This window comes from Cnephaeus nilssonii, assembly GCF_951640355.1.
Source record: "Cnephaeus nilssonii genome assembly, chromosome: 18".
NCBI classification, from domain to species: Eukaryota; Metazoa; Chordata; class Mammalia; order Chiroptera; family Vespertilionidae; genus Cnephaeus; species Cnephaeus nilssonii.
This window is the reverse complement of record NC_137089.1, coordinates 10,191,032-10,219,026: the sequence shown is the minus strand read 5'-3', so window position 1 is coordinate 10,219,026 and position 27,995 is coordinate 10,191,032. Positions and strand designations below refer to the sequence as shown.

Below are 27,995 nucleotides of genomic sequence, written 5' to 3'. Positions count from 1 at the left end.
CAGTGCATGCGGGAGGTGGAGCGCACCTCGCATGTGCATTTTTCCCGTGGCGGGGGGAGCGCCCGACACGGAGCAGTTCCGCGGGAAGGGGTCCGCTCGTGGCCTGGGCCTGGTGCGTGGAGCCGCCGTGGGCCGCGGTGTTTTCGGGGTGCGGGGCTATGTCCTGAAAGTGGTGCATCGAGATGATTCATGCGGTGCGCTGGTGGAGACGCGGCCCGGAGAGGAGGGGGCCGGTGTCGTGATGGGAGTGGGGAGCGAGGCTGAGTGCGGCAGGAGACGGGCATCGTGCTAACCCCGCGAAGGTGCCGGGGGAGCCCGAGGCGCCGTCCGGGGAGGTGGGAGAGACGGGGGTGGGGTGGGGGCTGGGGTCGCGGAGCGCGCCGGTGCCGGGGCTGCCAAGGGAGGGAGGGGCGTGCTGCCCGCCGCCCGGCCGGCGGAGGAGCTGCGTGGGCGGCGGTCTGCGAGTGCGCGGGGAGCGGCCAGCCCGCTTCCCCTCCCTCCCGGCGCCGCACCGGGCCGCGCTCCCCGCCGCCGCCGCCGCCGCCTCCCGCCCCTTCCCTCCGCCCAAGGGCGCGCCCCCCGCGCGGCCCGGCCCGGCCCGGCCCGCCTCACCTGGTGAAGGCGAAGTACATGAGGCTGACGATGGTGAAGCTGAGCAGAGTGATGGTGTGCGGCCGGTAGAAGAAGTCGATGGTGATGTCCTCCACTTGCTGCTCGTTGATCATCCGGAAATGCATCTTGTAGTTCACATCATCCTTGCTCAGGGTCCTGCTCCCCACGCAGGACGCCATGGCCCGCCTCCCCGTCCTGCCGCGGCGGCGGCGGCCCCGGCCCTGGGAGGCTGGGACCCCGGAGGTGACGAGCCGCAGCGCGAGGGAGGCCGGACGGCGCGGCCGGGTCTGGCGCCGAGGGCCCGCCGAGAGCCGGAGGAAGGACGGGCGCCGGAGGGCGGGGTCGGCGCCGCCAACGCGGCCGCGGGCGGGGGGGGGGCGCCGCCGGCCGTGCCCCGGCTAGCGCCGCGGGACCGGCATCTCCGTGCGCGTCCTGTGTCCTCACCTTCCCGGGGGACGAGGCCGAGGGGAGTGGCGAGCGGGAGCAGGGACGCTGTGGGCCCCGGCCCGCTCTCTGCCCCGCGAGCCGCCCGCTGCTCCCCCCCCCGCGCTCCCTCCCGGATGGTCTCGCCCACTCCCGCGCAGCCCACGTGGGCGCGGCAGCGCCGTGTGCCGGCCCCGCGCCGGGCGAGCTGGAGTCGGGGTGGTGGGTCCCGGAACGCTCGCCGGGCCGCCGTGACCGTCTCTGCGAAGCGAACCGCAGGACCGGCCAGGCCTCGCCGCAGGTAAAGCGGAGCTGGTGGGGCGCGAGGGCGCTGCCCCGGCCGGGGTTTGGGTCCGGACTCGGCCTGGTCCTGACTCGGGGCCTTGTTGGGTCTTCGCGGCCCAAATGAGGAGGATGGTTTTGTTTATACCCGTGGCTGGTGAGACCCAAACCATGCTTCTTAGCCCGCTTTGCGGAGGGCGGGAAGTTTAGTGTCTGTCTGTCTGTCTGTCTGTCTGTCTGCGGAAGCTCGGTGTGGATAGCCAGATGGACACTAAAGTAGCCTGGGGAGGGCGCCGAGCAGTTTGCTCACGAAGCCGGCTTCCCAGCCCCGTTTCATCTGTCACTTATCAGCCTTACAGAGGTGGAAGCCTTGAACCCTCAAAAAAAACAGCATTTCCGTGCCAATTCCTATTCCGAGGGAAGCACTAAGGCCCACAGTTGAGAAGTATGTAATATTTCAATGGACTAAAGAATTCTTTAAGGCGTTTTTTCTTTATTATTCCTGATGAGAGAGTCCTGTTCAAAGACTGTTGTCACTAGGGCTTTTATACACATACTAGAGGCCCGGTGCAGAAATTCGTGTGTGTGTGTGTGTTGGGGGGGGGGGGGGGGGAGGGGTGTCCCTCAGCCCAGGCCTGCACCCTCTTGCAATCTGGGACTCCTGGGGGATGTCCAACTGCCGGTTTGAATCAGGCCTAAACTGGCAGTCGGACATCCCTCTCACCATAGGGGACTGCTGCTAGCCTGCCTGCCTCCACTCTGCCTGCCTGCCTGATCATCCCCTAACCACTCTGCCTGCCTGATCACCCCTAACCCCTCTGCCTGATAGCCCCTAACCTCCTCTGCCTTCAAGGCTTCATGATGTCCAGAAGGTCATTTGGCTGTCTGGTCTAATTAGCATATTACACTTTTATTATTATAGATTATTTTTATAGATGCAAACGTCTTACCGGCTGTGTAGGCAGATTAAGTTAACCGTAGTTGCAATTGATTTATTTCAACCCAACAAACATTGGAGCAGTGCAGGCTACTGGGGGATAATCATTAGGAGGGTGAACCCAAAGATGAGACCCTGCTCTCCTGAAAGAACAGCTAATCAGTTATTAAGAAATACACATAGCAGTGACCTGATGTAAATAAAAAGAGAAGGGGTAACATGAGTTGTGTACATACAGGTATCTTAATGACTATGGGTGGAATTCAAAAGCTAATCTGCCTTTTGTGGGAGGGGGTATTAATTTGAGCCTGGAAAGGCTTCCGAGTGAGGGGGACATCAGGAGTTTGCTTTGAAATATAAGGAAATTCTTATATAAACTTAGAAGTCAAAACATTTTACAGCTAATAGGGACCTTGGGGTCATCTTATTATACCTGTAACCTTTTAAAAATCTATTATTGAAAGAATGGTTATTGAACCCCATCCTGGGCCAGACAATGTGCTAGAAACGTAGTCTTGCCAAGGTAGCCTATGGGAGGGTTTTCTGGCTTCCAATTTAGTGCCTTAGGACTTTGCTGTGTAGGCAGTGGTCGGCAAACTCATTAGTCAACAGAACCAAATATCAACAGTACGACGATTGAAATTTCTTTTGAGAGCCACATTTTTTAAACTTAAACTTTTTCTAACGCCACTTCTTCAAAATAGACTCGCCCAGGCCGTGGTATTTTGTGGAAGAGCCACACTCAAGGGGCCAAAGAGCCGCATGTGGCTCGCAAGCCGCAGTTTGCTGACCACTGTTGTAGAGAATGAATATCGTAGGTTTGAGGGAAAACATGACAGGTTTGGAGGCTCATTTCCTAACAAAATTTAACAAAAATCATCTATCTCACAGGCAATAGTGAATGCTTATTTCTTTTAAAAAATCATTTCAGAATGACAGTCTGGCTTTGTTTATTATTAAATCCCTTTCAGGAGACTTCAAATTAAGCATTTTCGATTTGCGATTGTGGGGGGGCGGACTCCAGTTATACCCAGATTCTCCACTGCTTGGTAGCCAGTGCCCCTGACACCCAGATTGTTCAATGGACAACTGTAAAATTTCGGTGCATGCTTAGACTCTGAAGTATTTGGTCTAACTTGGAGCATAAAACAAGCTGAATTCCAGTATATGGAAAACCAAAGCAAAAAAATTGTGCTCAAATCATTTATATTTGGTTGTGTGATCAATAATAATACCTAATAACATTTGTGGAGCATTTTCCATATGCTGGACTCTGAGCTATGTTTTCTATGTATTAAATTATTTAAAGTAAAATTACGTATGCATCAAATTTACCTTTTCAATTAAATGGCTAAATATAAATTCCTTCATATTCCTTTCAACCTTTTACCAACCTTTTCTTATAAGATTTTTAAAAGTCACTTTAAAAATCTTCTTAAAAGTGACTGTTTTTCCATCATAAATATACATGTATTCATTGCCTATTGCTTACGTATCTCTCATTTAATTTTGCTCTCTAGTTTTGACTTTTAAAAAATATATTTTTATTGATTTCAGAGAGGAAGGGAGAGAGAGAAACATCAGTGATGAGAGAGAATCATTGATTGGCTGCCTCCTGCATGCCCCACACTGGGGATATGCCCTGACCGGAATCGAACCGTGACCTCCTGGTTCATAGGTCGATGCTCAACCACTGAGCCACACTGGCTGGGAGTTTTGACTTTTTTAAGACTTTTCTTTTTTTCCTACAAACATAACTTGACAGAACTGATTTTGTCCAATTACCTTTTGAGTAACAGCTGTATCTGAAGTAATCATCAGTGTTTAGCCCTGAGGATGAAGCAAGAAGCAACCTTCTAGATAGTAATGATTTATTTAAGACAAAGTATTCATCGTGTAGAACATCATTTGTGAGATTTGTAGGGAAGTGGATAGCCTATCCTTACATAGCCATAAGATGGGTAATATTTAATATAAATCAATAATGTGTTAGTTTTCTTACTGTTTTATAACATTGCTTTCAAAGATTTACCATAAAGTCTTTCTCTCTCTCCCCCCTTCCCTCCTTCTCTCTCCAGTACTTGTAGAAACTGCATACTATCATAGGTAAGTGGTTATTTTCAAGAATGTAACAATGTTTCCAACATTAAGAATATGACTAATAATGTATGCCATGAAAATTTTATAAATATTTTTCATTAGTGTATAGGTTATATCAAAACAATCATATTAATTACACTAGGCATATTGATAATCATGAAGCAATTATATTGGTGCTTCTTTGTTATTAATGCATGAATCGTTATACCTCTTAATAAATGCAAATTTCCTTTTCACATTATTTTTTTATTTTTCATGTCTAGTGTTAGTAATACGTATAACATCTACAGTGTTTTGTATCATGAGACAGTGTTGATATGTAGGTACTGACAGTTATCATGTAAACTTACAGTATTGATAAATACAGTACTGTAAGTGTATTTTTTCTTCCTTACGATTTCTTAGTATTTTCATTTGTCTAGTTTACTTTATTGTAAGAATACAGTATGAATACATATAGCATACTAAATGTTTGTTTATCAACTCATTATGTTATTGGTAAGGCTTCTTCTGTTCAATAGTCAGCTATTAGTAGTTAAGTTTTGAAGAAGTCAAAAGTTATACCTGGATTTTCGACTACAGGTGGTGGGGCAAGGTACCCTTAACTCCCATGGTGTTCAAGGGTCAGCTGTATATACATCATATACATTTGAATAACTCAGTGTTGTTTTGATCAGCAATCTGCTTCTTAAATGTCCTATAAACCCAATTTCAAGAACACTTACTTGCATTGCCTTACTTCCTTTAGATTATTAAATTAACAGAGATTATTGTGTTCAGCTATAATTTGAACGTTTACAGATTTTTGTTTTCTTACACCAGTGATTTTGTTGTTTTTAAATTGTAAAGCATATCTTTATTTTTCCAGGTTAGAATTTCCTGTCTTTTGGTTTGGAAATGAAACTACCTTGTTTTTTACTTTTCTTGTGTTTAAGAAACATCTGACTATTTTAGTCATCTAAATTTATTAAATACCCTTTAATTTGAAAAAAAATAGTTTCCAGTTTATCTTTTGATTGTCTGAATATTGTTTTAAACATTTAAGTAAAGTACGTTTCTATTTTTTTAATGGTTATTCATATATCCTTTGCAGGCTACTTTAAGAAAAATGGCCCTGTCGGCCCAACAGATACCCAGATGGTTCAACTCATTTAAACTAAACAGCTTAATTACTGCTGTACAACTCAGAAATCATTTTCAGAGACAAACATTGTTGCATAGACTTTCTGCTCAGCCTCAGGTGTCCTCTGACAATTGCTTTCTCCAGTGGGGATTTAAGACTTACAGGACTTCCTCCAAATGGAATAATAGTTCCCAGTTTACCAAATCAAGTGGGCAAGAGATTAATTCTGCCCAAAGCACTATGCTTCCTTCCATGAATGAGCAGTCACAAAAGATACCCGACTTTGATTCTGAGCTGTTTCTAGAAGGTAATTCTGAACTTTCAGAAAAGTCCCTTTTGCCCTACTAGTAGATTGAATAAGCTACCTGTTTATAGTCTTAGCCTATTGCAAGTCATATTTCGTACCAGGCAAGAAAAATTACATTGCCAGTTCTATTTACTTCTACTTTGCCTCTATTTTACTAAGATAAAATGTTTGTAGGGTAATATGTATAAAATTACTTTATAGCTCTGTATACAACATTTGCTTCCTATATACTTTATTTAGATCCAAAATTTTTTTCAGATAATTAGGTTTATTAGGGTATGATTTATATCAATAAAAATGTATCCTTTTGGGGTATATAGTTCTATGAATTTTAACATATGCATTTAGTTATGTAATGACTACACACTCAACCAATACAACAGTTTTATCACCTCTAAAAGCTCCCTTGTGTCACTCTTTAGTCAGTCTTCTCCCTCCTGCTACTCCTATTCTAGGAATATTTCTATGTAAGAATATTTCACTGCAAATGAGATATTAGGTTAAGAAGAATATGAAAGACAATGGGGGGGGGAAGAGATTTGGGAGGCCAGGAGGAGAGACTGGCTATAAGAAATTAGAAAGTGTGGTGATTAGAGGCAAAAATAAAAAAAATCAGTCCTTATTTCTTAGGTAGGTTATAGTTTCCAGTATCTTCCATAATTGTTTAAGACTAAAACCTCAGAATCAAGGGTGTACTAGAAAGAGTCACTTAACTGTAGATTAAAAGTGAAGGAAAGGGGAAGGACTCATCTTTATGGAATAGAAATTTTCCAAGAAATTTCTTATCTTGGAGGAAGAATAGTCGATCTCTAAATGGTCTTATCCTTTCCTATTAGAAGGTAGAAAATATTTGTACTTCTTAGATGTTTAATCTTGAAATGATCCCAAGATTTATAAATAAGTCAACTAGGGAAGCCAGACATTTAAATACACACATAAGAATAGCTAGAATGCAAGTTGTTGTAGAAACAGTTTGAAATGTACAGATTGGAGAGCTAACTTGCTTCTCTCTTTCCATATGGCTGGCTTCACAGATCTGGACGATGTGCCTCCATTGTCTCCTTTGCAGCCAATTTCTGAGCAGGATGCTGTTCGGATTATTGCAGACCCTCCTTTGCCCCCAGATTCATTCACACTTCGAGACTATGTGGACCATTCTGAGACTCTGCAGAAGTTAGTGCTTCTAGGTAAGTCTTGAGTATACTCTTCATTTCTTTTTACTTGGTTTAAATTAAGCATTTATAATCTATCACAGTAGCACATACACATGAGCAGAAGTCAAAACTGTGAATGGCTTCTAGTGAAAACTGTACTCCCGCTTCATCCTTCCTGACATGGCATCCCCTTCCCCAGAGGGTCCACTTCTTTAGCTCTTTCTGTGTGCATTTAACCCAAAATGTTTTTGTAGTTATTTATAGTGCTGCTGCTTGGCTCATTTGTTTCAGACATCAGTTGATCTCTTATATATACACACATGTTCCCCCTGTTCTCATCAATTCTCCCCATCTATATATATAAAAGCCCAGCAACCAGAATGGTGGAATGACCAGAATGACCGGTGGCTATGACGCGCACTGCGGCAGCCAACCAACCTGATCCGGGCCCCATCAGCCCCACCCCTGGCCAGCCCGGCCCCAGATTGGTCCCCAACACCCTGATCGGGGCTGGGGCCAGCTGGCCAACCACCAGTGGCCCCTCCCCGGGGCCGGCCTGGCCCAATGGATCCCCATCGGGGCGAGCCAGCTGGACCCCACCCGTGCACAAATTCATGCACTAGGCCTCTAGTATAGTTATATTAACAAGTTTTAGATAAGTCTTTAGTCAGTGCTTATATAATGACCATAAATATTCCTCACTGCTCTCCAGGAAGTGTATTATGATTCTTTTCCTTCCTGTAAAACTTTTCATTTTTCCATGATTAATAATTGTCTTGTTTTTTTATTAGTTTTCTTTGTTCCTCAGGCCACATTTTCCCACACCTTCCAGTGGCCTCTCAGGACAGTTTTTCCTACAGTTAACCCTACAGATGATGTATTTGTTCCATTTCCCCACTACCCCAACCTTCCTCCTGGAGCCGACTGTCCCCCTTGATTTGATGGGTTCTCTCTAGGACTGCCCCATAAGTATCTGAGCTTGTTGACACAGAATGCGCTTGTTTTGGATAGTTGAAGGCACTCAAGGGATCTGTGAGCTCTTAATTAGTCCTCTTGTTTTCAGTCTAGCACCTTACTGCAGCCTTCTGCTTTTTCCATCGTCTATGGGTCTGGCACTTCTCTTACTTGATTTTCCCAAATGATGAACCTTCTTTGTCCTGGAGGATTGAGAGGACAGGTAAGTATGGGATTATCTCAGATCCATCTAGTTTAGGTCCTCACTTTTCACTGAAAAGTTGAGAGCTTCCTAACTTGATAGTCTTCTCATCAGCAATATTGCCCTGATAAACTCTCTAAGGTTAGTGCTCTGTCTAAAATGCAAATAAATTCAACTGTCAGTAACCTACTTGAAATCCTTAAAAGCTTTTCCATGGCTTCAAAGTTCTTCCTGGTCCCCCACTGACCTTTTTAGCTTCACTGCTTGCCACCCTTCCTTTGGTTGGTTATCTTGGCTTCCCAGATCTGTTTTCTGCCTTTCTCTACCTGTTCTCCATCCCAGGAGGCTAACGTCTGTGCACTAGGGTTCCTTTGCCAGCTGGCTTCTGGGCTGCTTGAGCCCAGTGGGAGGCACCTGCAGGAGGAGAGGGAGGCAGGTAGGAGTATTTTTTTCCTGTTCCCTCCCTGCTCTGGGTCATGTAACTGTCTCCTCCATGACAACAGCTCCTACTGAGAAACCCTTTCTGAATTGCTTCCAGCTCCCTTTAAGTGTGGGTAACACTTTTCCTCCCTGTGTCTTCAGCTGTAGGGGTGCCCTCATTTGTTCTCTTAATTCTGCTCACACCACTGTATAGAGTCCCTCCATTAAAGTTGTTTTCATTTTAACGTTCTAGGGCAATTTCCTTTGCCTGCCAGACCCTGATTGATACAGTAAATATGTGTAACACTAACCGAACACAACAGTAATGTTTGTAGTTACTGAAATGATGGGATAAAGCCAACTTAGACTGTGGTCACCTAGAAGTTAGAATCATTCTTTATTATTCATTTTATATATCCCCAGAACCTACCAGAAAGGCCTGGTCCATAGTAGGCATTCATGACTATTTTTTCAAGTTAATGAAATTGTAAGCCCATGATTTGTGCTGATAGCAGTGTGCCCTCCTGATGAGATTCAGCTCTCCTTTTGCTGTGAAAAAGCAGGTTTTCAAGATTTTTGTTTCAGCACAGTCAGGATGTGACAGCTCATGCTGAGTAAGGCACTTTAGCACATGTAAGCTGTAATATTTAGTTAAATTTGAAGTCTGAATCCTTTATGTTATTTTTAAAGCATTCCTTCCCCCATTTTGCACAGATTTTTGAAACTGGTTTTTAATTTATTTATCTGTCCATTCAAAAATTTCATTTTTTAACTTAATATTTTAAATTGCCAAAAAAATATATCGAGTTGTTACAAGTGCAAATATTACAAAAGAAAGAACTCTTAACCTCTCTACATTGTCATTTCCACTTTTCCAAAGTTAACCCTCATCAATTTATGGAGTGACTTGCCATTCCTTTTTCTATGCAAATATTACTATACTGAAAGCTATACATAGGTTTTGTAGTTTTATGTAGTCAAACTTAATGTTATTTTTTAAATTCTGTGTTTTCTTCTAGTAGTTTTAAAGTTGGTATACTTTAGGTTTATATCTATATGAAATTAATTTTCGAATCAGATATAAAAGGAATTCTTAATTTTTTCCAAGTGGTCTCATTGTATTCTACTGAATAGTTTTCCCCTTTTGATTTAAATGCTGCTGTTATTGTAGGCCAGATTTTTAGTTCATCCTGGCTCTGTTTCTGGTATTCATTCTGTGTGTGTGTCTATAGTCTTTTTCTGCTTTCAACCATCTTACGTCAATACCTGTTTAATACCCAGAAATTTGAATTTAGAATTATATACGGATCTAAAAATATCAAGTTATAATTCTTCTACTTGTAGACACCATTGAAGAAAGAATGTTTTTATTTCATTGCTTTTATATTTTAGACTGCAAAGTTGCGTCTATAAATCAGTTGGAGTTATTTTTAACCTGGTGAAATATGTTAATGAATATGAAATTTGAATCTAAAATTAGGGTTTTACATTATCCTTAAATGTTTATTCTAAAGTAAGGAATAGGCCTTTCCTATTCATGTTTATTTTTTAAAATCACGTAAAGAAAAAAAATGAGAGACTAAAGTGCTTGGTTTTAATAAGAATTTTGAATTACAGGTTACTTTGATTCTCTGCCTAATTAATGCTGACACCTAATTATATCCATAACCAAAGAATGATTTTGAAATAACAACTTGATATTTCCCCTTTTTACTTTTCTCCTTGTGTGGTTTACTTAGATCACCGAGGATTGTACGAGTAGGTGAGGGTTGGAGGTTGTGTCCTTTCTGCTCCGTGGGGTACTTGAAGGCTGTGGTGTTCACCTGCTCTCGGACAGACGTTTCTTGAGCTCCTTTAAGATGCTTGTCTCTGTGCTAAAGACCTGGGGGTTACAATGATGCGTAAGACAGAGGGTCCTTTGTATTCTCCTATGGAGGGGATCATAAGCATATTTTAAAACAATGCTTGTAACTAAGAAAATGATTTTTTATAAAGCTTCAAAGAAACTTAATTTTATTCATATGGTTTGTTACCCTACAGAATTTCCAGTTAGGTGATTGCTATGGAGCTCATTAGGGGCTCCTAAGCATCCTTCAGACTATACTCAGGAGACCATGGAGGATGGTGATGGTCCTAATATGACAATGACTTTGTTTTGAGTGGTAATTTAGCCCTGAATACACTGTTTTCCTCTATATATGACTTTGAAATAAATACTATTTTCATTTTTATTTATTTTTATTTCTGCAACCAATTTAGTTGAAAATACTTTGATGTTTCCATTGGCCTTTCTCAGTTCTCCTTTGGATAGGTTGTTGATCTCCATCACTAATTTCTTAAACGTCTGTGTCTGAAGTTTAATGACTGAGTTAAGCAGTTCTCTTCAAACAGTGTTTGTATTTATTACAGGAGTGGACTTGTCCAAGATAGAGAAACACCCAGAAGCAGCCAATCTCCTTCTGAGACTGGATTTCGAAAAAGACATTAATCAAGTCCTCCTGTTCCTTAAAGATCTGGGTTTAGAGGATAGCCAACTGGGAGCGTTCCTGACCAAAAATTATGCTATTTTCTCGGAAGACCTTGAAAATCTTAAAACCAGGTAGGATTTTTAGAATGATTCCCACATAACCCATGAAGTGATTCTGAAGGAAATATATGAATTTTTTTTTAAGTCTCAGCTACACAAGAATCAAACGAGAGAATGAACATGAATGTTATTTTGTTTGGACTTTGACCAAAATTAAGAATCTAAAACAGGTGTTTGTTTGTTTTTTAATTCAACAGCCCATTCTTATTTTTATATGAAAACAAAAACATCAAACATAAAAACTTCTTGCTGAGTCAGTACTTAACTGTTTCTCTTTGGAAACTGGGATAAGTTTTCTTTTAAATCCATTAACAAATGTCAGGATTATCTGAGAGTGCATTTAAAGTTAAGAAAGTCTGAATGTTTGTGTTCTTTACTAGCTAGTTTTTGAAGGTAAACATTTGACATTCTCTCGGCAAATTATTGTATAATTTGCTTAATCGTTCTCATAAGTTAGCTATTTTAGTACTTTTTTTTTTTTTGGTCTTTCAATACCACTTCTATAAACACCTTTGTGCTTCATTCAACATTCAAAGAATTTATTGAATCTGTGATGTGAATGCAGTGAGGTAGTATTGATCTATGAGATAAGGATTCTGTTAGGCAGTGGGAACACCATAGAGAACAAAGCAGCCCCGGTCGGTCGTGATTCACACTCTGAATTCATCAGCACCCCCACCTCTCACCTCAGTCACTCCCTGTACTCCCAGGTTTGCTGAATGGAGCACTCTTACCTGTGGCCCCACTCAGAAATGCTGGTATTAACTTGGGCCACTCTCTTAGCATCCACATCCAATAAGTCACCTTGCTCTGTTGATTTTACCTTTTTATATCTCTCAAGTCAGCCACTGCGTTTCTCTTAATCTTCACTTCGAATGCTTTACCTCAAGTCTTCATCATTTTGCACCACGATTACTGCAGCCATCTGCTAGCTGGTCTGCCTCCAGTTCTTCTCCCCCAGACTCTTCTCACTCTGATGTTGGGCCTCACCACATTTCAGAGAGCTTTGCAGTTCCTTAACCTTCATAGTTTGATGGCCTTTTTTCTGCACCAGGAAAAAACAGAACAGCACGTTCCTTATATTGAACTATTTGAGCCCTTATTATAAATATAAAGCAAAGCACTGGGCTAGACTTCAGTCATGTAAGACAGTCACGCTCTCTCCCTTCATGGAACTTCATTACAGTACAGGGGAGGGGAAGAATGACTCCAGGAAACTCAGTCTGACATATCCACATCTCCTCCCAGCTGTCTGGAACACTATTGTCTTCCCATTCAAAAACCTACTTGCCCTTCTTGCTCAAGATTAATTCCAAGGAATCGTGCATACCAGGAGGTGGGGGTCATTGGGAGCCATTACAGTACTTCCTACTGTAGTACTATTATAAAGGCCCCATTTTATAGGGGAGGCTCAGAGAGGTTAAATAATGTGCTCAAGATTACGTAGCTAGTGGCAGGCCTGGGATTCAAACCCAGTTAGTCTAACTCCAGAGCCCTGGCTACTACACCTGGCTGTACTGTCTCTTTACTTTTAATTCTATGAAGGAAACTTAAGTGTAAAAGGAGTTTGTTACACATGCTCCTAACAACTGAGGAGTATTCTTATACAGATGGTAGTCAAATTGTTCCTAAACCTGGCTGATAAATTAAACTGGGGAGCATTTTTAAAATTAATTTGAATATTTTAATAGGTAATTTATCCACATGTACTCAAAAGGATGTACAATGAAAAAGAAGCTTTATTTAATTGAGGTTAGCTTCTAGCTTTAGTTTATGTACAGCATTCTTATTTTCTAGAATTTCTATAACGGCACTGATTTCATATAGTTGTTTTCTTTTTAATGAAGAAAGTCTTAAAGTCTTCTAATGTCATACCACCTCACACAGCAGGATTTTAGTTGGATATTGTACCTATTGTCCTTTTTATTTGATCTCTGACTAAAAACATTGGTTTCCTAAATATAGAAATAGGAATGGTTCATAAAACCCAACATCTGTATCCTGATGCGGGTGGTACTTGTCTTTTGAAGTCCTAAACTGGTTAGTGTGAAACAGTCCCACTTCCTCAAAGCACCACTTCCAATGTTGCACACACTACAGTTGCCTTTCAAACTAGATGTGTGTTCACTGTGTTATATAACTGTGGTTCCTTTACCCAACATGCCTCACCCAGCATTTTTTTCCCTGATCAACCACATCCCGAGATCCAATGTATAAATCAAATATTAAATGTCTTGTGCATAACTATTCTACAGGATCTTATTTTGTGTACTATATGCATCAGATTAGTATACATTGCCATATAATGTATAAAGAAAGTCTACATATGAATAATGCAGCCAACTATCCAAGTGTCATACCAACTAAAACGCCAAATAAACCTTGAACGGTGAAAAAAAAAAAGTAATCTTTCTTTTTGCCTACTTACTCCTGTCCCTCATCCTCCTTCTAAGAGCCATCCATGGAGGCAGCTACTATTATCAAGTTGTTTGTTCAACCTGCTAAGAATGTTCTACTGTACCCAAGCATATATGCATTTCTTTGTACACGCATATACATGAGCACACATACATACAACTGGTAACATTTATACATACTACTAGAGGCCCTATGCATGCAATTCGTGCAAGAGTAGGCCTTCACAGCCCTGGCTGCCTCAGTCCTCGCAGCCCCGCCTTCGTCCGGGACGTCATCTGGATCTGACGGTTCAGCGTTCGGCTGATTTGCATGTTATGCTTTTATTATTATAGATTCTGCACCCCACTTTCTTACGTTAGCTCTTTGTTGTAGATAGTTTGATATTGGTGCTCCCTATTCTTTTTTTATCCCTCGTGTAGTTCATACTTTGAGTCTGTGTAGTCCCTTATTTGTAAACATGGTGGTGGTTTGTGGTCTTTACTGTTTCAATGAGGCTGCAGTGACTCTCCTTGTATAGACATCATTCCACACATATTGGAGTGTATCTGTAGGAAAGATCTCTAGAAATGGGAGGGGCGATTATAGGTCAAAGAATGTGTGGGTCTGTCATTTTAATAGGCATTGACAAATTGTCCCTCATATAGGTGGTGGTTATCCATTTTATACTCCCAGCAACATTGTACAGAGTGCCAATTCCCTATTATCCTCACTAAAATGGTGTTACCAAACTTTATGATTTCAGTTCATTTTATAGATAAAAATGTCTTACTGTTGTTTTTGAAATGATGTTTTGAACATCAAATTTTGGAGCATTTTTCATGTCTATTTTTCATCCTTTTTTTTTTTTTGTAAGCATTCTTTTATATATGAAGAAAATGTGTTCTTTCCCTATGACATGTAAATGTTTTCCGAAGTAACAGTCATTTGAATATCTAAAATAATTAAAGCATAATATGCAAATTGAACGGCCGAACAGCAGAACAACCGTCTGGACGACCACGCTATGACATACACTGGCACCAGGCCAGCCAAGTCAGGTGCGATGCAATTGTTCCAGGGGCCATCACCCCACAATCTCCCCACAGATGGAGGCCCAGGCCACTGGCCAGCGGGGTGATCAATCTGGGGGGGTTCCGCAATCACCCCAAAGAGAGAGGCCCAGGCCACCCTCTGCGGGGCGATCGATTGGCGGGCTCTGTGGAACTGGGGAACGGGGGGTTGTAGCAGCGGACACAGGCAGCACCAGGCCAAGGCAGGTGTGGGCGGGGCGGGGGGGTGCAGGGGGGAGCCGTGAAGCTGGGCCGCAAAGCTGGGGTTGCAAAGCCAGCAGCCAGGGGAAGGAAGGCCTACCCTTGCACGAATTTCATGCATCGGGCCTCTAGTAAAATATAATGTCTGATACATGGTATAGAAATATCATAAGCGTTAAAGGGAGGCATAGAACTTAGTTGAAATCTCAATTTGGCATTAAGTCGCTGGTATTTTCATAAGTTATTTAATTTCTCTGGATCTATGTGTTTTCAAATGTAATATGGAAATTTTATCTGGTTCACAAGGTTTGTATGGGGTTTTTGTTTTCTTGCTAAGAATTAAACAAGATAATGTCCTGATATATTTTAGACATTTACTAGTAATAAAACTGATTTTTACTGTGTTTATAGATTTTTAAAAATCAATACTGTTATTTTATAGTCAGACTTTCTATATTTCACTACCTTATTTTGGTTTCCAGAAATTTAGCAGGAAATGTCTTCATTGTTAACAAAATACATATTGAAAGACTACAGTAAAAATTAGTTATGAAAATACATACTTAGTAAATGCACTAAAATTCCTTTCAGTTTCCCTGAGATACTAAAATAAAATTCCTCTCATACTTAAGAGTCTTTCTTTGTAAAAAGAATTCTGAATCTATTTTCTTAATTTGTGTATTTTCTTTTCTTAGACCAAAAAAAAATTCTTAAACAGAATCCATTTCTTTTTTTTTTTTCCTATCAAGTAACTAAGTCAGATTAACTGAAAAGGTAATTATTTTCTGCTTTTAAGTGTAAATGGGGACCATTCTAGAGTTGGATGGATGCTTGATTTAACCACATTTGGGCCATTATTGTAGAACTAGAGGCCCGATGCACAAAATTCGTGCAAGAAGCTTGGCCCTCGCAGCTGCAGCGGCTTGCCTTGACCCTCACAGCCCGGCTTCATCCAGAAGGTTGTCTGAAAGGTCGTTTGGCTGTCCAGTCTAATTAGCATATTATGCTTTTATTGTTATAGATGGGATTTTTTATTATTTTATTTTATTTGGGGGGGTATGGAAGTCTTTTTAAAAACAGTAGTTATTTTGGAAAGTAGCATGCACTAGTAAATGTTTATCATGTATGTGTATTTGTGTTTCTTTAGAGTGGCTTATCTACAGTCAAAAAATTTCAGTAAGTCAGACATCACACAGATGGTCAGGAAGGCACCATTTTTGCTGAGTTTTTCAGTGGAAAGACTGGATAACAGACTGGGATTTTTTCAGAAAGAACTTGAACTTAATGTGAAGAAGGTAAAGAAAAGGGGAGAAATTTTGTATTTCCAAGTCAGCTACATTTAGTAATTGTTAAATCTCATGTTTCTAACAGCTATGAATGAAGAAACCTGCTAGCTTAAACATGTAGCTGTATTATTTTATAATATTCCATTGAATTGTTTCCTTTTGTTTTTAGTATGTTTTTTTTTCCTCAAACAGTTTTACGTTTATGTATTTATGGGGTTCCTAGCCCTTTTCTGAGGGTCATTTTAGAATTTTTAGTTTTGTATTTCCTTGAAGTTTTATATTTTCGAGTTTGGTTTCCCAAGCTAGTTGCACACATGGTAATGATAGACTGTTTTATAACTGCAGACTAGAGATCTGGTGGTTCGTCTTCCAAGGCTACTAACTGGAAGTCTGGAGCCCGTGAAAGAGAATATGAAGGTAGGATGACTTTAAGCTTTTGAGAAATCAGCTTCTTTCTTGAAGGGTTTAAGTCCTCTGAAGAGAACAGATTTTGCTATTGTCATCTGAAAGAAAACTATATTATAAATGTTCTTTCTAAAAAGATGAAAATAGAAAATGAGAAATACCTAGCACGCTATTTGTTTTAGGTGATAATATGTTCACATGTTCACCAGGTGTTACATGAGTAAGTCACCTTGCAGACACAGATGCCTGTAATCCTAGGTATGTGGGTGGTCCCTGGAAACTGCTTCCGTTGCCAGAACGAGAGCCTTTGTCTGTGTCGCGCAGGTGGGAGATGAGTTTTGGAGACTGGATCCAGAAGGCTTCTGTGGAGGGCAGTGGCCGGCACATTGCTCTCTTTACACCTGTGCCAATGGCTGGCTCTGGTTCTGTCACAGAACATACCAGACATTCTTCCGTTTTTCTCCCAGCGAATGCATAGAGCCAAGGGCAGTGACTAGTTAGTATACAAAGCTGTAGTAATATTTGAAATCACTACCTAAGGCCTCACAGTGTTTTCTGAGGTGCTCACAGTGTTTTATATTCAGTTGTAAAAGTTGTTGGGCACCTGCCTCCACTCTATGCTCGAGGGAGGCCCTGCTCTCATGGAGCTTCCAGTCTAGTGGGGAGAGCGTGCGCAGTGATACAAGCCGGGGACTGGTGGGGGCGCTCAGGCTGCACATAGAAGACCGAACCCACGTTTGGGTGTGTAGTTTTTTCATCTCTGTCTGGAATTTGGACATGTAGTGTTTCAGATAACACTTGGGAGCAGAGGCTCAAAAAGCACTTTGAAAATCTTACTGTATGGTAGGGCCCAAAACGACAACCTGACCGGGTCTCCCAAGCCACCATCATTCTGCCGCCTAATTATGAGAGCTCCTTCTGGATCCTCCCATGCTGCGAGGAGCTCATTCTCAGGAGAGGGGTTTGAAATTCAGGTTACCACAGAAGTAGGAAGCTACGATCCCGTGAGGGCAGTGGCATAGCTGTCTCCAGACTTTACGGTCCTTATTTTAAACTAGCGTTCCCGTTACAGGAAAAATCCTGCAATAGGGTTTCCTGCTGCACTCTACCCTGCCCTGCCTGCTCTCCTCCCTTGTCCCCCGGCCTGTGTTCTCCGCCAGCCCCCCTGCTTTTCTCCCTTCTCCGCCAGCCCGCTCTCCTTCCTTCTCCCCCGGCCCCGCCTCCGCTCCTCCCTTCTCCCCTGGCCCTGCCTCCGCTCTTCCCTTCTCTCCCGGCCCCGCCTCCGCTCCTCCCTTCTCCTCCCCCTGGCTTGCTTGCTTCTCCGCAGCTTTGCTCCCTTCTGCAGCTCTTGGCTTCTTTCTACGCTGTCTTGATATGCAAATTAGCCATCTTTGTTGGGGTAATTTGCATATTTGTCCTGATTGGTTGGTGGGCGTGGCTTGGGCATAGCGAAGGTGCGGTCAATTTGCATATTTGTCTATTATTAGATAGGATATTAAAAGAATCAATGTGTCCTCTGGCATAGTACCAAGATAACTTTCTATTCATGGTTTATAGCAGCTCTACTTTCTTTTAGGTTTATCGTCTTGAACTAGGTTTTAAACGTAACGAAATTCAACATATGATCACCAAAATCCCAAAGATGTTAACTGCGAATAAAAGGAAACTTACGGAGACTTTTGATTTTGTGCACAACGTGATGAACATTCCCCACCACATCATTGTCAGGTTCCCACAGGTAATGCGCACAGCTGTGACAGCCGTCCTTGCCCTCCATCTGCCGCTGCTCTCCAGCATCATGCTGCTCGCTCGTGAAAATGCCTTGCTGTTTGTGAAGGAACTGGACCACATGCAGTCTGGTTCTGAGAGTTGTGTGAAAGTCGTATTTCTTTTGTCCATCAAGATAACACTTTGGAGCAAAGGCTCAAAAAGCATTTTGAGCCCTAGCTGATCTGGCTCAGTGGATAGAGCATAAGCCTGGGGACTGAAGGGCCCTGGGTTCAATTCGGGTCAAGAGCACATACCTAGGTTGCGGGTCCATCCCCAGTGTGGGGCGTGCAGGAGGCAGCCAATCAATGATTCTCTCTCATCATTGATGTTTCTTTTTTTCTCTCCTCCTCACTTCCTCTCTGAAATCAATAAAAATATATTTTTAAAAAAAACATACACACATAGATTCGAGTCACCCCAAACCTAGATTCTTGAAACCCCAGTTATAGAACTGTGCTACTGTATTGGGACTCTTAGACTCCTAGTGGTCTGGGTGGTAGTGCTGGGAAAACAAAACAAAACTTATCAATGGAAAAATACATTGACAATAGGCTGTGAAGAAACTGATATAGACTAAGTTTCTGACAGGTGCGTTTAAAATTCTGGTGAAACTAATTGTCTCAAGCAAATAACAGTTACTGTTGGCACAGCAATTTTATGATTAATTAACATGGAAAACAATTATAACTTAATAGGTATGGTTAATTTGTCATTCAGAGCAGAATGGTGGACGGTAAAGAATAATGACATGAGGAAATTTCTCATTAAGGAAAGACGTTATATTCAGGATTCCATAAAACTTTGTCTCCCCACTCCATCTGCGCTTCTCTGAGGCAGGGCTGGAGTCCACATCAGGGAACAGGGAATCGGTAGTTCTCAGACCAGGTTTTTTTTTTTTTACTCCCTGATAATTTAACACGTTAAGCGCCCTATCAGTCACCGGTGACTGACACTATCCATCCGGAAGACACAACAGGCGGGGCGCTTAACGTGTTAATGGATCATTAACAGAATGAAATTTTCCTGTCTCTGGATTGATTAGTCAGTGTTCTTTGACTATAATGTAGCCCTTAATTTTTTTATAATTGTTCTGTTTGTAAGTTTTGAGTCCCTTTTTAATGATAATTTCTTAGTGGAAGCTATAAACCTTGGGCATTTACCAGATTTACTGAGCATGTGGTCAATACATTTGTTAGCCTATTAAAATTTTTAGCCATATAAACATTTTGATAGTTCATCTTTCAGTGCATAATTTTTTAAAACTCTTTTCTTTTGTAGGTATTTAATGCAAGGTTGTTTAAAGTCAAAGAAAGACATTTATTTCTGGCCTATTTAGGAAGAGCACAGTATGATCCAGCAAAAGCTAACTACATCTCTTTGGACAAATTGGTATCAGTGCCTGATGAAATATTTTGTGAAGAGATTGCCAAAGCCTCAGTACAGGTCTTTGAAAAATTCTTAAAAACTCTTTAGTTTTTGGTGAATGTTAAAATGTAATCATGTAAAATAAAAGTTTGTATTAATAAATTAATATACTTCAAAATAAATGCCTTGAATCTCAATTGATATTGGAAACAATTTCTTGATACTGTAAATTTGGGTACACTTCTGGTAGATCTTTCTTAAAAGTTCCTAGTGACTTAATTCTTTGACTCAACCATTTCCTTCCTTCTGGGGAAGGAGAAAACTCACAATATAGCAAGCTTAGAGAAACAGCCAGTTTTACTATATATAGGCTGGCGTTGTCATTTCTGATGAAGATGAGAAGCGGAGGATTTTCCTCTTAAAGTCACAGGGCTTTTATTTATTTTTATTTCAGAGAGGGAGGGAGAGAGAGAAACATCAGTGATGAGAGAGAATCATTGATTACCTGCCTCCTGCACACTCCCTACTGGGAATGAGCCCCCAACTCGGGCATGTGCCTTGACCTGGAATCAAACTGTGACCTGGTTCATATAGGTCGATGCTCAGCCACTGAGCCACACCGGCGGGGCAGTCACAGGGATTTTAAAGTGGTTTTATCACAAGACATCTGTATTTTCTTTAAAATGTTAAATGAGTTTCTGGAACATACTGTATTTAATATCTACCACTCACCTAATGCTACAACACACATGTAATTTTGGACTATTTACAGTGTTGTCTTCCCAAGCACAGATACTTAGGGTTGCCCACAGGTGGCTACTGATAATCTGGAAAGGAGAAGCATAGGGAGGAAAGCAGTCTGAAGGAAAGTAGATGTCAATGAGACAATGAAAGGTCAGGACAACCCTTCCGAGCCTGCTTTCTCCTCTCTCCAATAGGGATCATCATCGTACTTAAAAATTAGAATTAAATGAGAGAATTGAACCAGAATTTGTCCAGACCATGCTTAGCGCGTCGCTTGGCACAAGGGCGCGATTAATATTGCCCCAAGTCCCACAGCTCGTCACTAACAGAACCCAGGATACGGCCCCGGTGCCCTCATTCCTTCCCCGGGGTTTTTCCCATCAGGTCAAGCGGAGCGCTTCTCGGAACCGGGCGCGGCATACAGCCGGCTTACTCCGTTGCTAAGGACGCCAGCGGGAAAGGCTCGCACGACAGCCACCGTACGCCGCCGCCGGAACTGCGCCTGCGCGGGCGTCCTCCCGAGCCTCGCGACCCGAGCTGAGGCGCCTGCGCACTGGACCCCGCGCGCCCTCAGGGGCTTACCCAGTAGGCAACGCTTCAGTCTCGGGTCAAAATGGCGAGCCGGCCTGCCGGTAGGTAATTGGTGTCCTCACTGCTGGGCATCGCCGCGCCGAACCTTTTATTCTCGCAGCAGCTTGCTTCTCCTCCTCTGCTCTCTCTCCGGGGCCGGTTCCGCGGCAGGAGGGAAGGGGCGGCGCCGGTCCAGCGTGAAGGCCGCCTTCCGCCTGCCCCCTGGCGACCCCGGCCAGGCTCGCCTAGGGGCTTGGGGTGCGGACCGGCTCGGCTGTGGGCGAAGGTGCCCGCGGCGGCTCCGGCACCCCTGGCGTCCCATCCGCCTGCGCTGGGTATTCCTGCCGCTTGGCCTTAGGAGAGTTCAAGGGCACAAGGACATAACTGGGTGACTTTCAGCCAAAAGGAACGGAGTGCCATCTGTGAGCCAAGTGCCGTCAGGGGCATGAGCGCCAGGCATGCTCCCCAGGGGGTGTTAGTGTGCCCTTGACCCTGACAGCCGGGGCCCAGCGGCCGGAGGAAAGGGGGTTGGAGGCAGCACTCCCAACCTGGGAACCAGAGGGAGCTGAGCAAAGGCGACAGGGAAGCTTCGAGTTTACCTTCTCCGGGACCTCAGCGTGGCCTGTGGATTTGAAGGAATCTGTGTTTATGGTAGGCACTGAGACAAACATCTGTTATTGAATAGAAACCTGAAATTACCGGAATATTTAAAACAGAACGGGAACATCAAATAGAATTTTACCTTTTTATTGTTGTTCTTGTTGCCAATCTCTGCCCTCTGACGGTATACATGGACGAAGCTGTTAAAAAAAATACTGGTCCCTTTCCTCAGTCATGGTGAAGCTGTTCATCAACCTAAGCGACATTGAGCTTTTTGCGGGGGTGGGGGAGACCCCTGAGAATCCATTATTTAATTTAACTTTACGAATATTGAAGGCGCTCTGCCCCTCCGCAGTGCTTGGAGCTGGATAGACCTGGCTGGCTTCGATCTAGGGCTGGGTGACTTCTGTGAGGCTTGTTCCTCCTTTTCAGGGACAGGCGTGCGACAATCTGGGTAAAGCAAGTGGCACAGTGCTGGGCACACAGCCAGTGGTCCCTGCATATCCATCATTCTCACCGTCACTGGCTAATACACTCACAAGGAACTGATTTTCCACAAGTGTGTTTGTAGATTGTTGGCTCTTTGGTACTTGTTTTGCTAGAAGCCACGTTATCCATGGTAATTAGTTTCCAAGGAGAGTTCCCAAAGGCTTATATACTCTGATGCACTAAGGAGGAGGGGTTGGAGGAAAAGGAGTTTGCTTGGCAAGGGGCTAACCCTAGACAGAAATTTGAAGGCGATTTTAAGCTTTCTCTCTACCTCCCCTTCTGTACCACATTCCTCCTGTAAACATCAGGCACGATCATGTTATTCCTCAAGGAGTTTTAACATTACCTGTTTCTTCTCATCCGTTTTCAAATATCCATTCCTTTGGTGGAAAGCTTGGAGGGGTGGAAAATGGGCTGCTTTTGCCGATCCTTTTTAATGTTAAATGACTAAGTAATGGTATCAGAATCCTCCCAGAAATACATATAGTTCTAAAGAGGGTAGCCAAGTAATAAAAAGGTTATGTAGAATACACATTTTGGAGGATGAGGGTCATTTGGACCGCCACCCTATCCTCAAATTTCACCTTATTTTCTTACAACACCAACTCCCTTTGAAAGGGAAGTTTAAATTTGTTACCTGTAATCTGTTTCTGAAACTACCAATAATTGAGAAGTTCTGAGTTTCTTTCCCTTACCCTACCCCTTTAATTCTGATAGTTGCAGGGGGACATAAAGGAATGGCACGCTTGCCTTTGAGTGGCAATAATTGTACTCGTAAATCTTTTGTACATTAGGTGTTTGAGTTTACCTTTTTTCCCATGACTTTCCCAACATTTTTTTTACCTGCAGGTTTTTTTGCTCATGGATAAAATAAGGAACTTTTATCTACAGTATATAGAGTATACACTGTTAAAAGGAAATACCTTCCTATGCTCGCACTCTCTAACCGGTTAACTATCAGAAAGCGGTTGCTTACCCATCAGCATTTTCGTATAGTACAATAAGTGAATTGTAGCAACTAACAGTGTGACAATATCAGTTGCAGCATCAAGCCGGTGGCTGGACGGTATTCGAAAATGGTATTACAATGCGGCAGGATTCAATAAACTGGGTGAGTATCTGCACTTCCTTCTTGTTTTTTCTTTTTCTTTTTTCTGAGAGTAGTATTTTTGCAAAAGTCATTATGGGTCCAAAAAAGTAGCTAATTATGCTTGTGGACCTTAGAAGATGTTAAAATTAGGTCACATTTTATTGTTATGTTAAATCACATCCATTTTTTATTATTTTGAGAAGAGAGGGATGGACTTGTCTGAAATGTTTGAGGTGGAAATAATTTATGTTCTTGAAATACAGTAGCTGGACTTTTTCCTTCGTATACGCTTCCTCTCCCAACTACGCCACTTAGCATTTAAAATTTAAGTTCTGTTTACTTTGAAAGTAGAGATTTTCCCACTTTGATTTGTGTTTAAAAACAAGGTAGACATTTTAAGATTTGTTTTAGATAAAATGTGAATTCTGTGGCAATAGATTTTAAAAGGCTCGTATATTGTTTCCATAGTACCATTTTAGAAATAATCCACTATATAACCCATTATTATGTATGAAATACATTGAGCTTGATCATACCTAACTCTTGATATAGTCTTAAGTTTATAAGTCATAAAGATATTTTACTCGTTTTTTAAAAATTCCTGATTTGTGAGACACATTCAATCTCTCTTGTTTCCTATCATAGGGTTAATGCGAGACGATACAATACACGTGGATGAAGATGTGGAAGAAGCCATCAGAAGGCTTCCCGAGAACCTGTACAACGACAGGGTGTTTCGCATTAAGAGAGCACTGGACCTGTCCATGAGGCAGCAGATCCTGCCCAAAGAGCAGTGGATGAAATATGAGGAGGTAGAACAGCTTCTGTGTATCCGACAGTATTGGCCACTAAGGATTAAGTGTTACAGACAGAAACATTTATTTGCATAGCACTTTAGGGTTCTTAATGTTGTCACAAATAAATGTCCTTATGACTGTACAGTGAGGTGATAGAGCAAATGTTAACTTCATTTTAGAGACAAAATTGAGACGTAAACGTGAAGTGACTGTTCCAAAGTCACTAAGCAATTTCTAATGTATAACATCCAGGTCTTTTCTTTCCCAGGCTGTGGTTCTCCCTGTACACTCTGCTTCCTGCTCAGATGGGAAAATGCTGTTCATGTGATCAGCCCACTGAGTGGCCTCTAGCTCCCAGGAAGGACTCTGAAGCAAACCCTTGCCCCTAAGGGCATTGAAACTAGGCAAAAGCTTACAGACTCTTATTTCTTTTGCTTTTCTGCCAGACTTTCCTCCCATAACCTATCAAAGCAATTGATTACAATATCTTCCTGGGTTTTAAATATTAGAAAAGCAGACAGGTCTTAGTCTGCTAGAAAATACTTTTTTAAGTTGGAAATGAAATTTTCAATGACTTTCTTTTGTTGTTTAAGACCTATTGAGTGTTTGAAGTATACCAGTATGCGATGGTGATGGTAGCATATGATATTTTTCTTTTATTCGTTCTTTAGGATAAATTCTACCTTGAACCGTATCTGAAAGAGGTTATTCGGGAAAGAAAAGAAAGAGAAGAATGGGCAAAGAAATAATCATGGAATCAATCTGTGGATGCATCTGTCCTCAGTATTTTAATTATGTTGGTTAAACTTGAAATGCACAATTTAAAACCATCTGGGTTTCAAATATATAAATAAATGTCTATTATAACTTTTGTTGGAGTTTTTGAATTCTAAACTTTATTCTTAATAACTACTGAATTTACTTATCTGTTAAATTCTTTTCAAACTTACAAGGTATTCTTCAATTAGTGTTTAATGGCCTCCTGAAGCTAAGAGAAGCCATTTTTTAAAAATTGTATTTTTATTCTTCAACTGAGGGTATGTTTATTGATATGAGAGAGAGAGAGGGAGAGAGAAACATCAATGTGAGAAACATCAATTGGTTGCCCTCCGCATGTACCCTGACTGGGGATTGAACCTGCAACCTGTGTACATGCCCTGACCAGGAATCGAACCCACAGCCTATTTGGTGCATGGGGCAACGCTCCAGCCAACTGAGCCATGTGGCCAGGGCTACGAAGCCATTTTAATTAGTTTCCGTCACTGGTTGGATAACTTCTTGATTTGCTGAGAGAGAAAATATTCTTCCAAATAGAATAGTCACCTTGATATTGCATTTGTAGATTAGCAAGATACCTAGTAGCCTCTCTAGGGCCTAACTTGCAGGAATGGAATGGAGCAAGAAACAAGTGCCATCATTTTATCTGAAGCAAATTGCACTTGAGCAGACTGGCTCTCAGACTGCAAAAGTTACTGAATGCAGGAGAGAGGATCCACCCCCTGGTGTGCCGGCATTGAAACCACTGTTGTGCCCTCGCAACCACTGCTCTCAAAATGTAATTGAGTTCGCATCCTATCTTTTAAAATTGTGTATACGGCCCAGGAGGGTCTGTGTGAGGTATATGTGTTCTGTGTATTAGAAAACAAAAATCAGACAAAACTATAAAGACATATTTTCTCCCCATATCCCGGAGACTTTCTACTTTCGAAATGATGGTTAGAAAGTATATTGTGAGCGTTAGATACTAATAATAGTTTGAAGTTTTAAGGTTATGCTAATTTTTAGAAATAAATATTAAAACCATTCAATGATGTCATTGCCACCCCTAAATTCTAAAATGGTTTCTGTGGAGGAAGCGTGCCTCGAAGCCCAGCAAGTGGGAAAGGGACCCTGGCACCTGCAGCCTGCACAGGGTTCTCCAAGCCCCTGCTGTGTAGGCAAGGAAATTCCCTCAAAGAGCAAAACGGTGAAAAGTTTTGTGTCAGGTAAAATTCCTAAAACTAAAAAGCATGTGTGTACATACGTTTGTTTTCCACAAAATTAGATATGTTGACACATTTATTTATGTTTGACTTTCGCAACATGAACATGTCTTAAAAATTTGCTAAAATATTAGATCAAATTTCCCAAGAGCCTCCCTTCTCTTTGATATTCAGGTTATTTTCTGAAATACCTATTCTGAATCATGTCAATATTTTTTGTTTGGTCTGAGTTGCCTAAATCTTCCTTTGACGTAAAGGTTTTGGTTATGGTAAACACAGTTCTTTTTGTTTGTTTGTTTTGTTAATCCTCACCTGAGGATATTTTTTCCATTGATTTTTAGAAAGTAGAAGGGAGGGAGACAGACACATCGATTGCCACACGCACCCCGATCAGGTCAGGGATCAAGCCTGCAACCGAGGTATGTGCCCTTGACTGGAATAGAATCTGAGTCTCTGGTCTGCGGCCAATGCTCTAACCACTGAGCAAATCTGCTTGGGGCAGCAGTTCTTTAATATGCTTAATATTTTGTAAGATTTGTGATTTGACTGCAATACACTTGAATTTCATGTTTGGAACAGTATTGTAAACCACATCGAAACTGATAAAGATAGTGGTCGATGACAATGTTAAGGGACATCTTAGTGAGGGACTATTTGCATCAGGGTCAGTTGAAGAATAAATATTTTTGTGTCAGGATGCTTCCTATCAGACGTACAAGTAGGTAACAGATAAATTCTCAGACAACCAAGCACCGCCCAGTATTTCAATGCTCCAGTTTCTTTCCTCTCTCAGACCTTTTCAAGTAAACCTGAATCTCATACATGGTTGATTAGTGTTATATTCATATAACCTATTTGGCTCATCATCCTGTAGACAGGATAATAGTAATTCATAGCCAATTCTAGGTATAACTACCCAGATCTGAATCCATTGACTTACTGGGTTTGACTTCTCTGTGCCTCAGTTTCCTCAGCTCTAAAATGGGGCTAATGATAGAACCTACTTTAGAGGTACTCAGGACAGTTCCTGGCACATGGTAAGCCCCATTCTGACTTGCTAAAGGATTCAGTAATAAGAATGAAAACAGGGCCGAAGCCTAAAGTTACTATAGCCATAATAATCCTATGTTCATAAACAGGATTATGCTAACATAGACCAACATATGGCTTTGAAAATAACCAAAGAATTTAGAATTTAAAAGCCAGGTGAAGTTCAGCTAGAGTGGCCCAGTTGGTTGAGCACCGTCCCATGAACCCAAGGGTTACCAGTTTGATTCCTGGTCAGGGCACATGCCTGAGTTTCGGGTTCAATCCCCCTTGGGGAGGGGTGGGGTGGGAGGAGGAGGGGGGAGGGGTGTAGGAGGCAGCCAATCAATGTTTCTCCCTCTCCCTTCTTCTCTAAAATAAATAAAAACATATTTGAAAAAAATAATAAAAGCTAGGTGAACATAAAACTATACTAACTAAGTACTTGAAAGTCTGGTGGGTTTACCCTTTGGGTGACATAAGTTTTAAGAACTAAAGTATCAGATATGAATTTACTTAAAGGGTGAATGGGACATAACTAGAGAATATAGGGAAAAGGTCTCGTTATTAAAATAAGGTACTAAATTCTGCCACTAGGTGGTGATGCACTACAACTTTACAACTTAAAAGTACACCACACCACAGTGAAGATTTATCCTTTCTGTACCCTCACCAACTCCCTCCCCTTCATTTTTCAGGATGACAACACCTTAGAAGTTTATGGCCATCAGGAGAATTTACTACTAAGCTATATACTGATGTAATGAAATCTAATATATGCTGTGCAATGAATTATGAGATGTTATTTAGTTTCAGGATTTTATTACTTCAATCAGTTATGACCATATTTCCTCTTATATGATTGCTCACTCTTTAAACATACCAGATGACTGTATACGGAACACCTAATAAAGTCTATAGATGTTAAAAATCTAAATGTTTTAATTTATTTGCCATAATTTGTTTAAATTCTGGTTATACCGGTGTTCATATTAAAAGCCATAACATATTAGAATTTGAGATGTCAGGTCGGATGGTGCCTCTGAATTATATTTTGTTAAGAAATTTTATTGTATGTATTAGCAATTGAGCAGAGAAGACG

At 41.8% G+C, this 27,995-nt stretch overlaps 3 protein-coding genes across 6 annotated transcripts in view; 2 read left to right on the top strand and 1 right to left on the bottom strand.

The window, feature by feature from the left end:
* The window catches only part of PTDSS1 (phosphatidylserine synthase 1), a 50,025-nt gene extending 49,092 nt beyond the window's left edge, over positions 1–933 (bottom strand). For all 4 annotated transcript variants that reach the window (XM_079796487.1, XM_079796488.1, XM_079796489.1 and 1 more), the window contains exon 1: positions 613–933. In XM_079796487.1, coding sequence (XP_079652613.1) covers positions 613–791 — 179 coding nt within the window. In that variant the 5' untranslated portion in view covers positions 792–933. The remainder of the gene's footprint in view (positions 1–612) is intronic.
* Positions 934–1,201: 268 nt separating this feature from the next.
* On the top strand, positions 1,202–19,775 carry MTERF3 (mitochondrial transcription termination factor 3). The gene is made up of 9 exons (XM_079796493.1): positions 1,202–1,336; positions 4,333–4,360; positions 5,448–5,784; positions 6,819–6,971; positions 10,924–11,113; positions 15,917–16,064; positions 16,401–16,472; positions 18,037–18,198; positions 19,509–19,775. Exons 3-9 carry the CDS (start codon positions 5,463–5,465, stop codon positions 19,701–19,703), a joined length of 1,242 nt encoding a protein of 413 aa, XP_079652619.1. The 5' UTR covers positions 1,202–1,336; positions 4,333–4,360; positions 5,448–5,462; the 3' UTR covers positions 19,704–19,775.
* A 1,095-nt stretch (positions 19,776–20,870) lies between these two features.
* On the top strand, positions 20,871–24,756 carry UQCRB (ubiquinol-cytochrome c reductase binding protein). Its single transcript, XM_079796494.1, has 4 exons — positions 20,871–20,971; positions 23,038–23,109; positions 23,734–23,900; positions 24,557–24,756. Exons 1-4 carry the CDS (start codon positions 20,953–20,955, stop codon positions 24,632–24,634), a joined length of 336 nt encoding a protein of 111 aa, XP_079652620.1. The 5' UTR covers positions 20,871–20,952; the 3' UTR covers positions 24,635–24,756.
* Positions 24,757–27,995: the final 3,239 nt, after the last annotated feature.

Bases quoted from the DNA above. Each gene is read 5' to 3' on its own strand.
- UQCRB (XM_079796494.1), top strand. The intron at 23,110-23,733 runs GTGAGTATCTGC...TTCCTATCATAG, and splicing joins GGCAGGATTCAATAAACTGG to GGTTAATGCGAGACGATACA. The intron at 23,901-24,556 runs GTAGAACAGCTT...TTCGTTCTTTAG, and splicing joins AGTGGATGAAATATGAGGAG to GATAAATTCTACCTTGAACC.
- MTERF3 (XM_079796493.1), top strand. From the start codon at position 5,463: ATGGCCCTGTCGGCCCAACAGATACCCAGATGGTTCAACTCATTTAAA. The intron at 16,473-18,036 runs GTAGGATGACTT...ACTTTCTTTTAG, and splicing joins CCGTGAAAGAGAATATGAAG to GTTTATCGTCTTGAACTAGG. The intron at 18,199-19,508 runs GTAATGCGCACA...TTTCTTTTGTAG, and splicing joins TCATTGTCAGGTTCCCACAG to GTATTTAATGCAAGGTTGTT.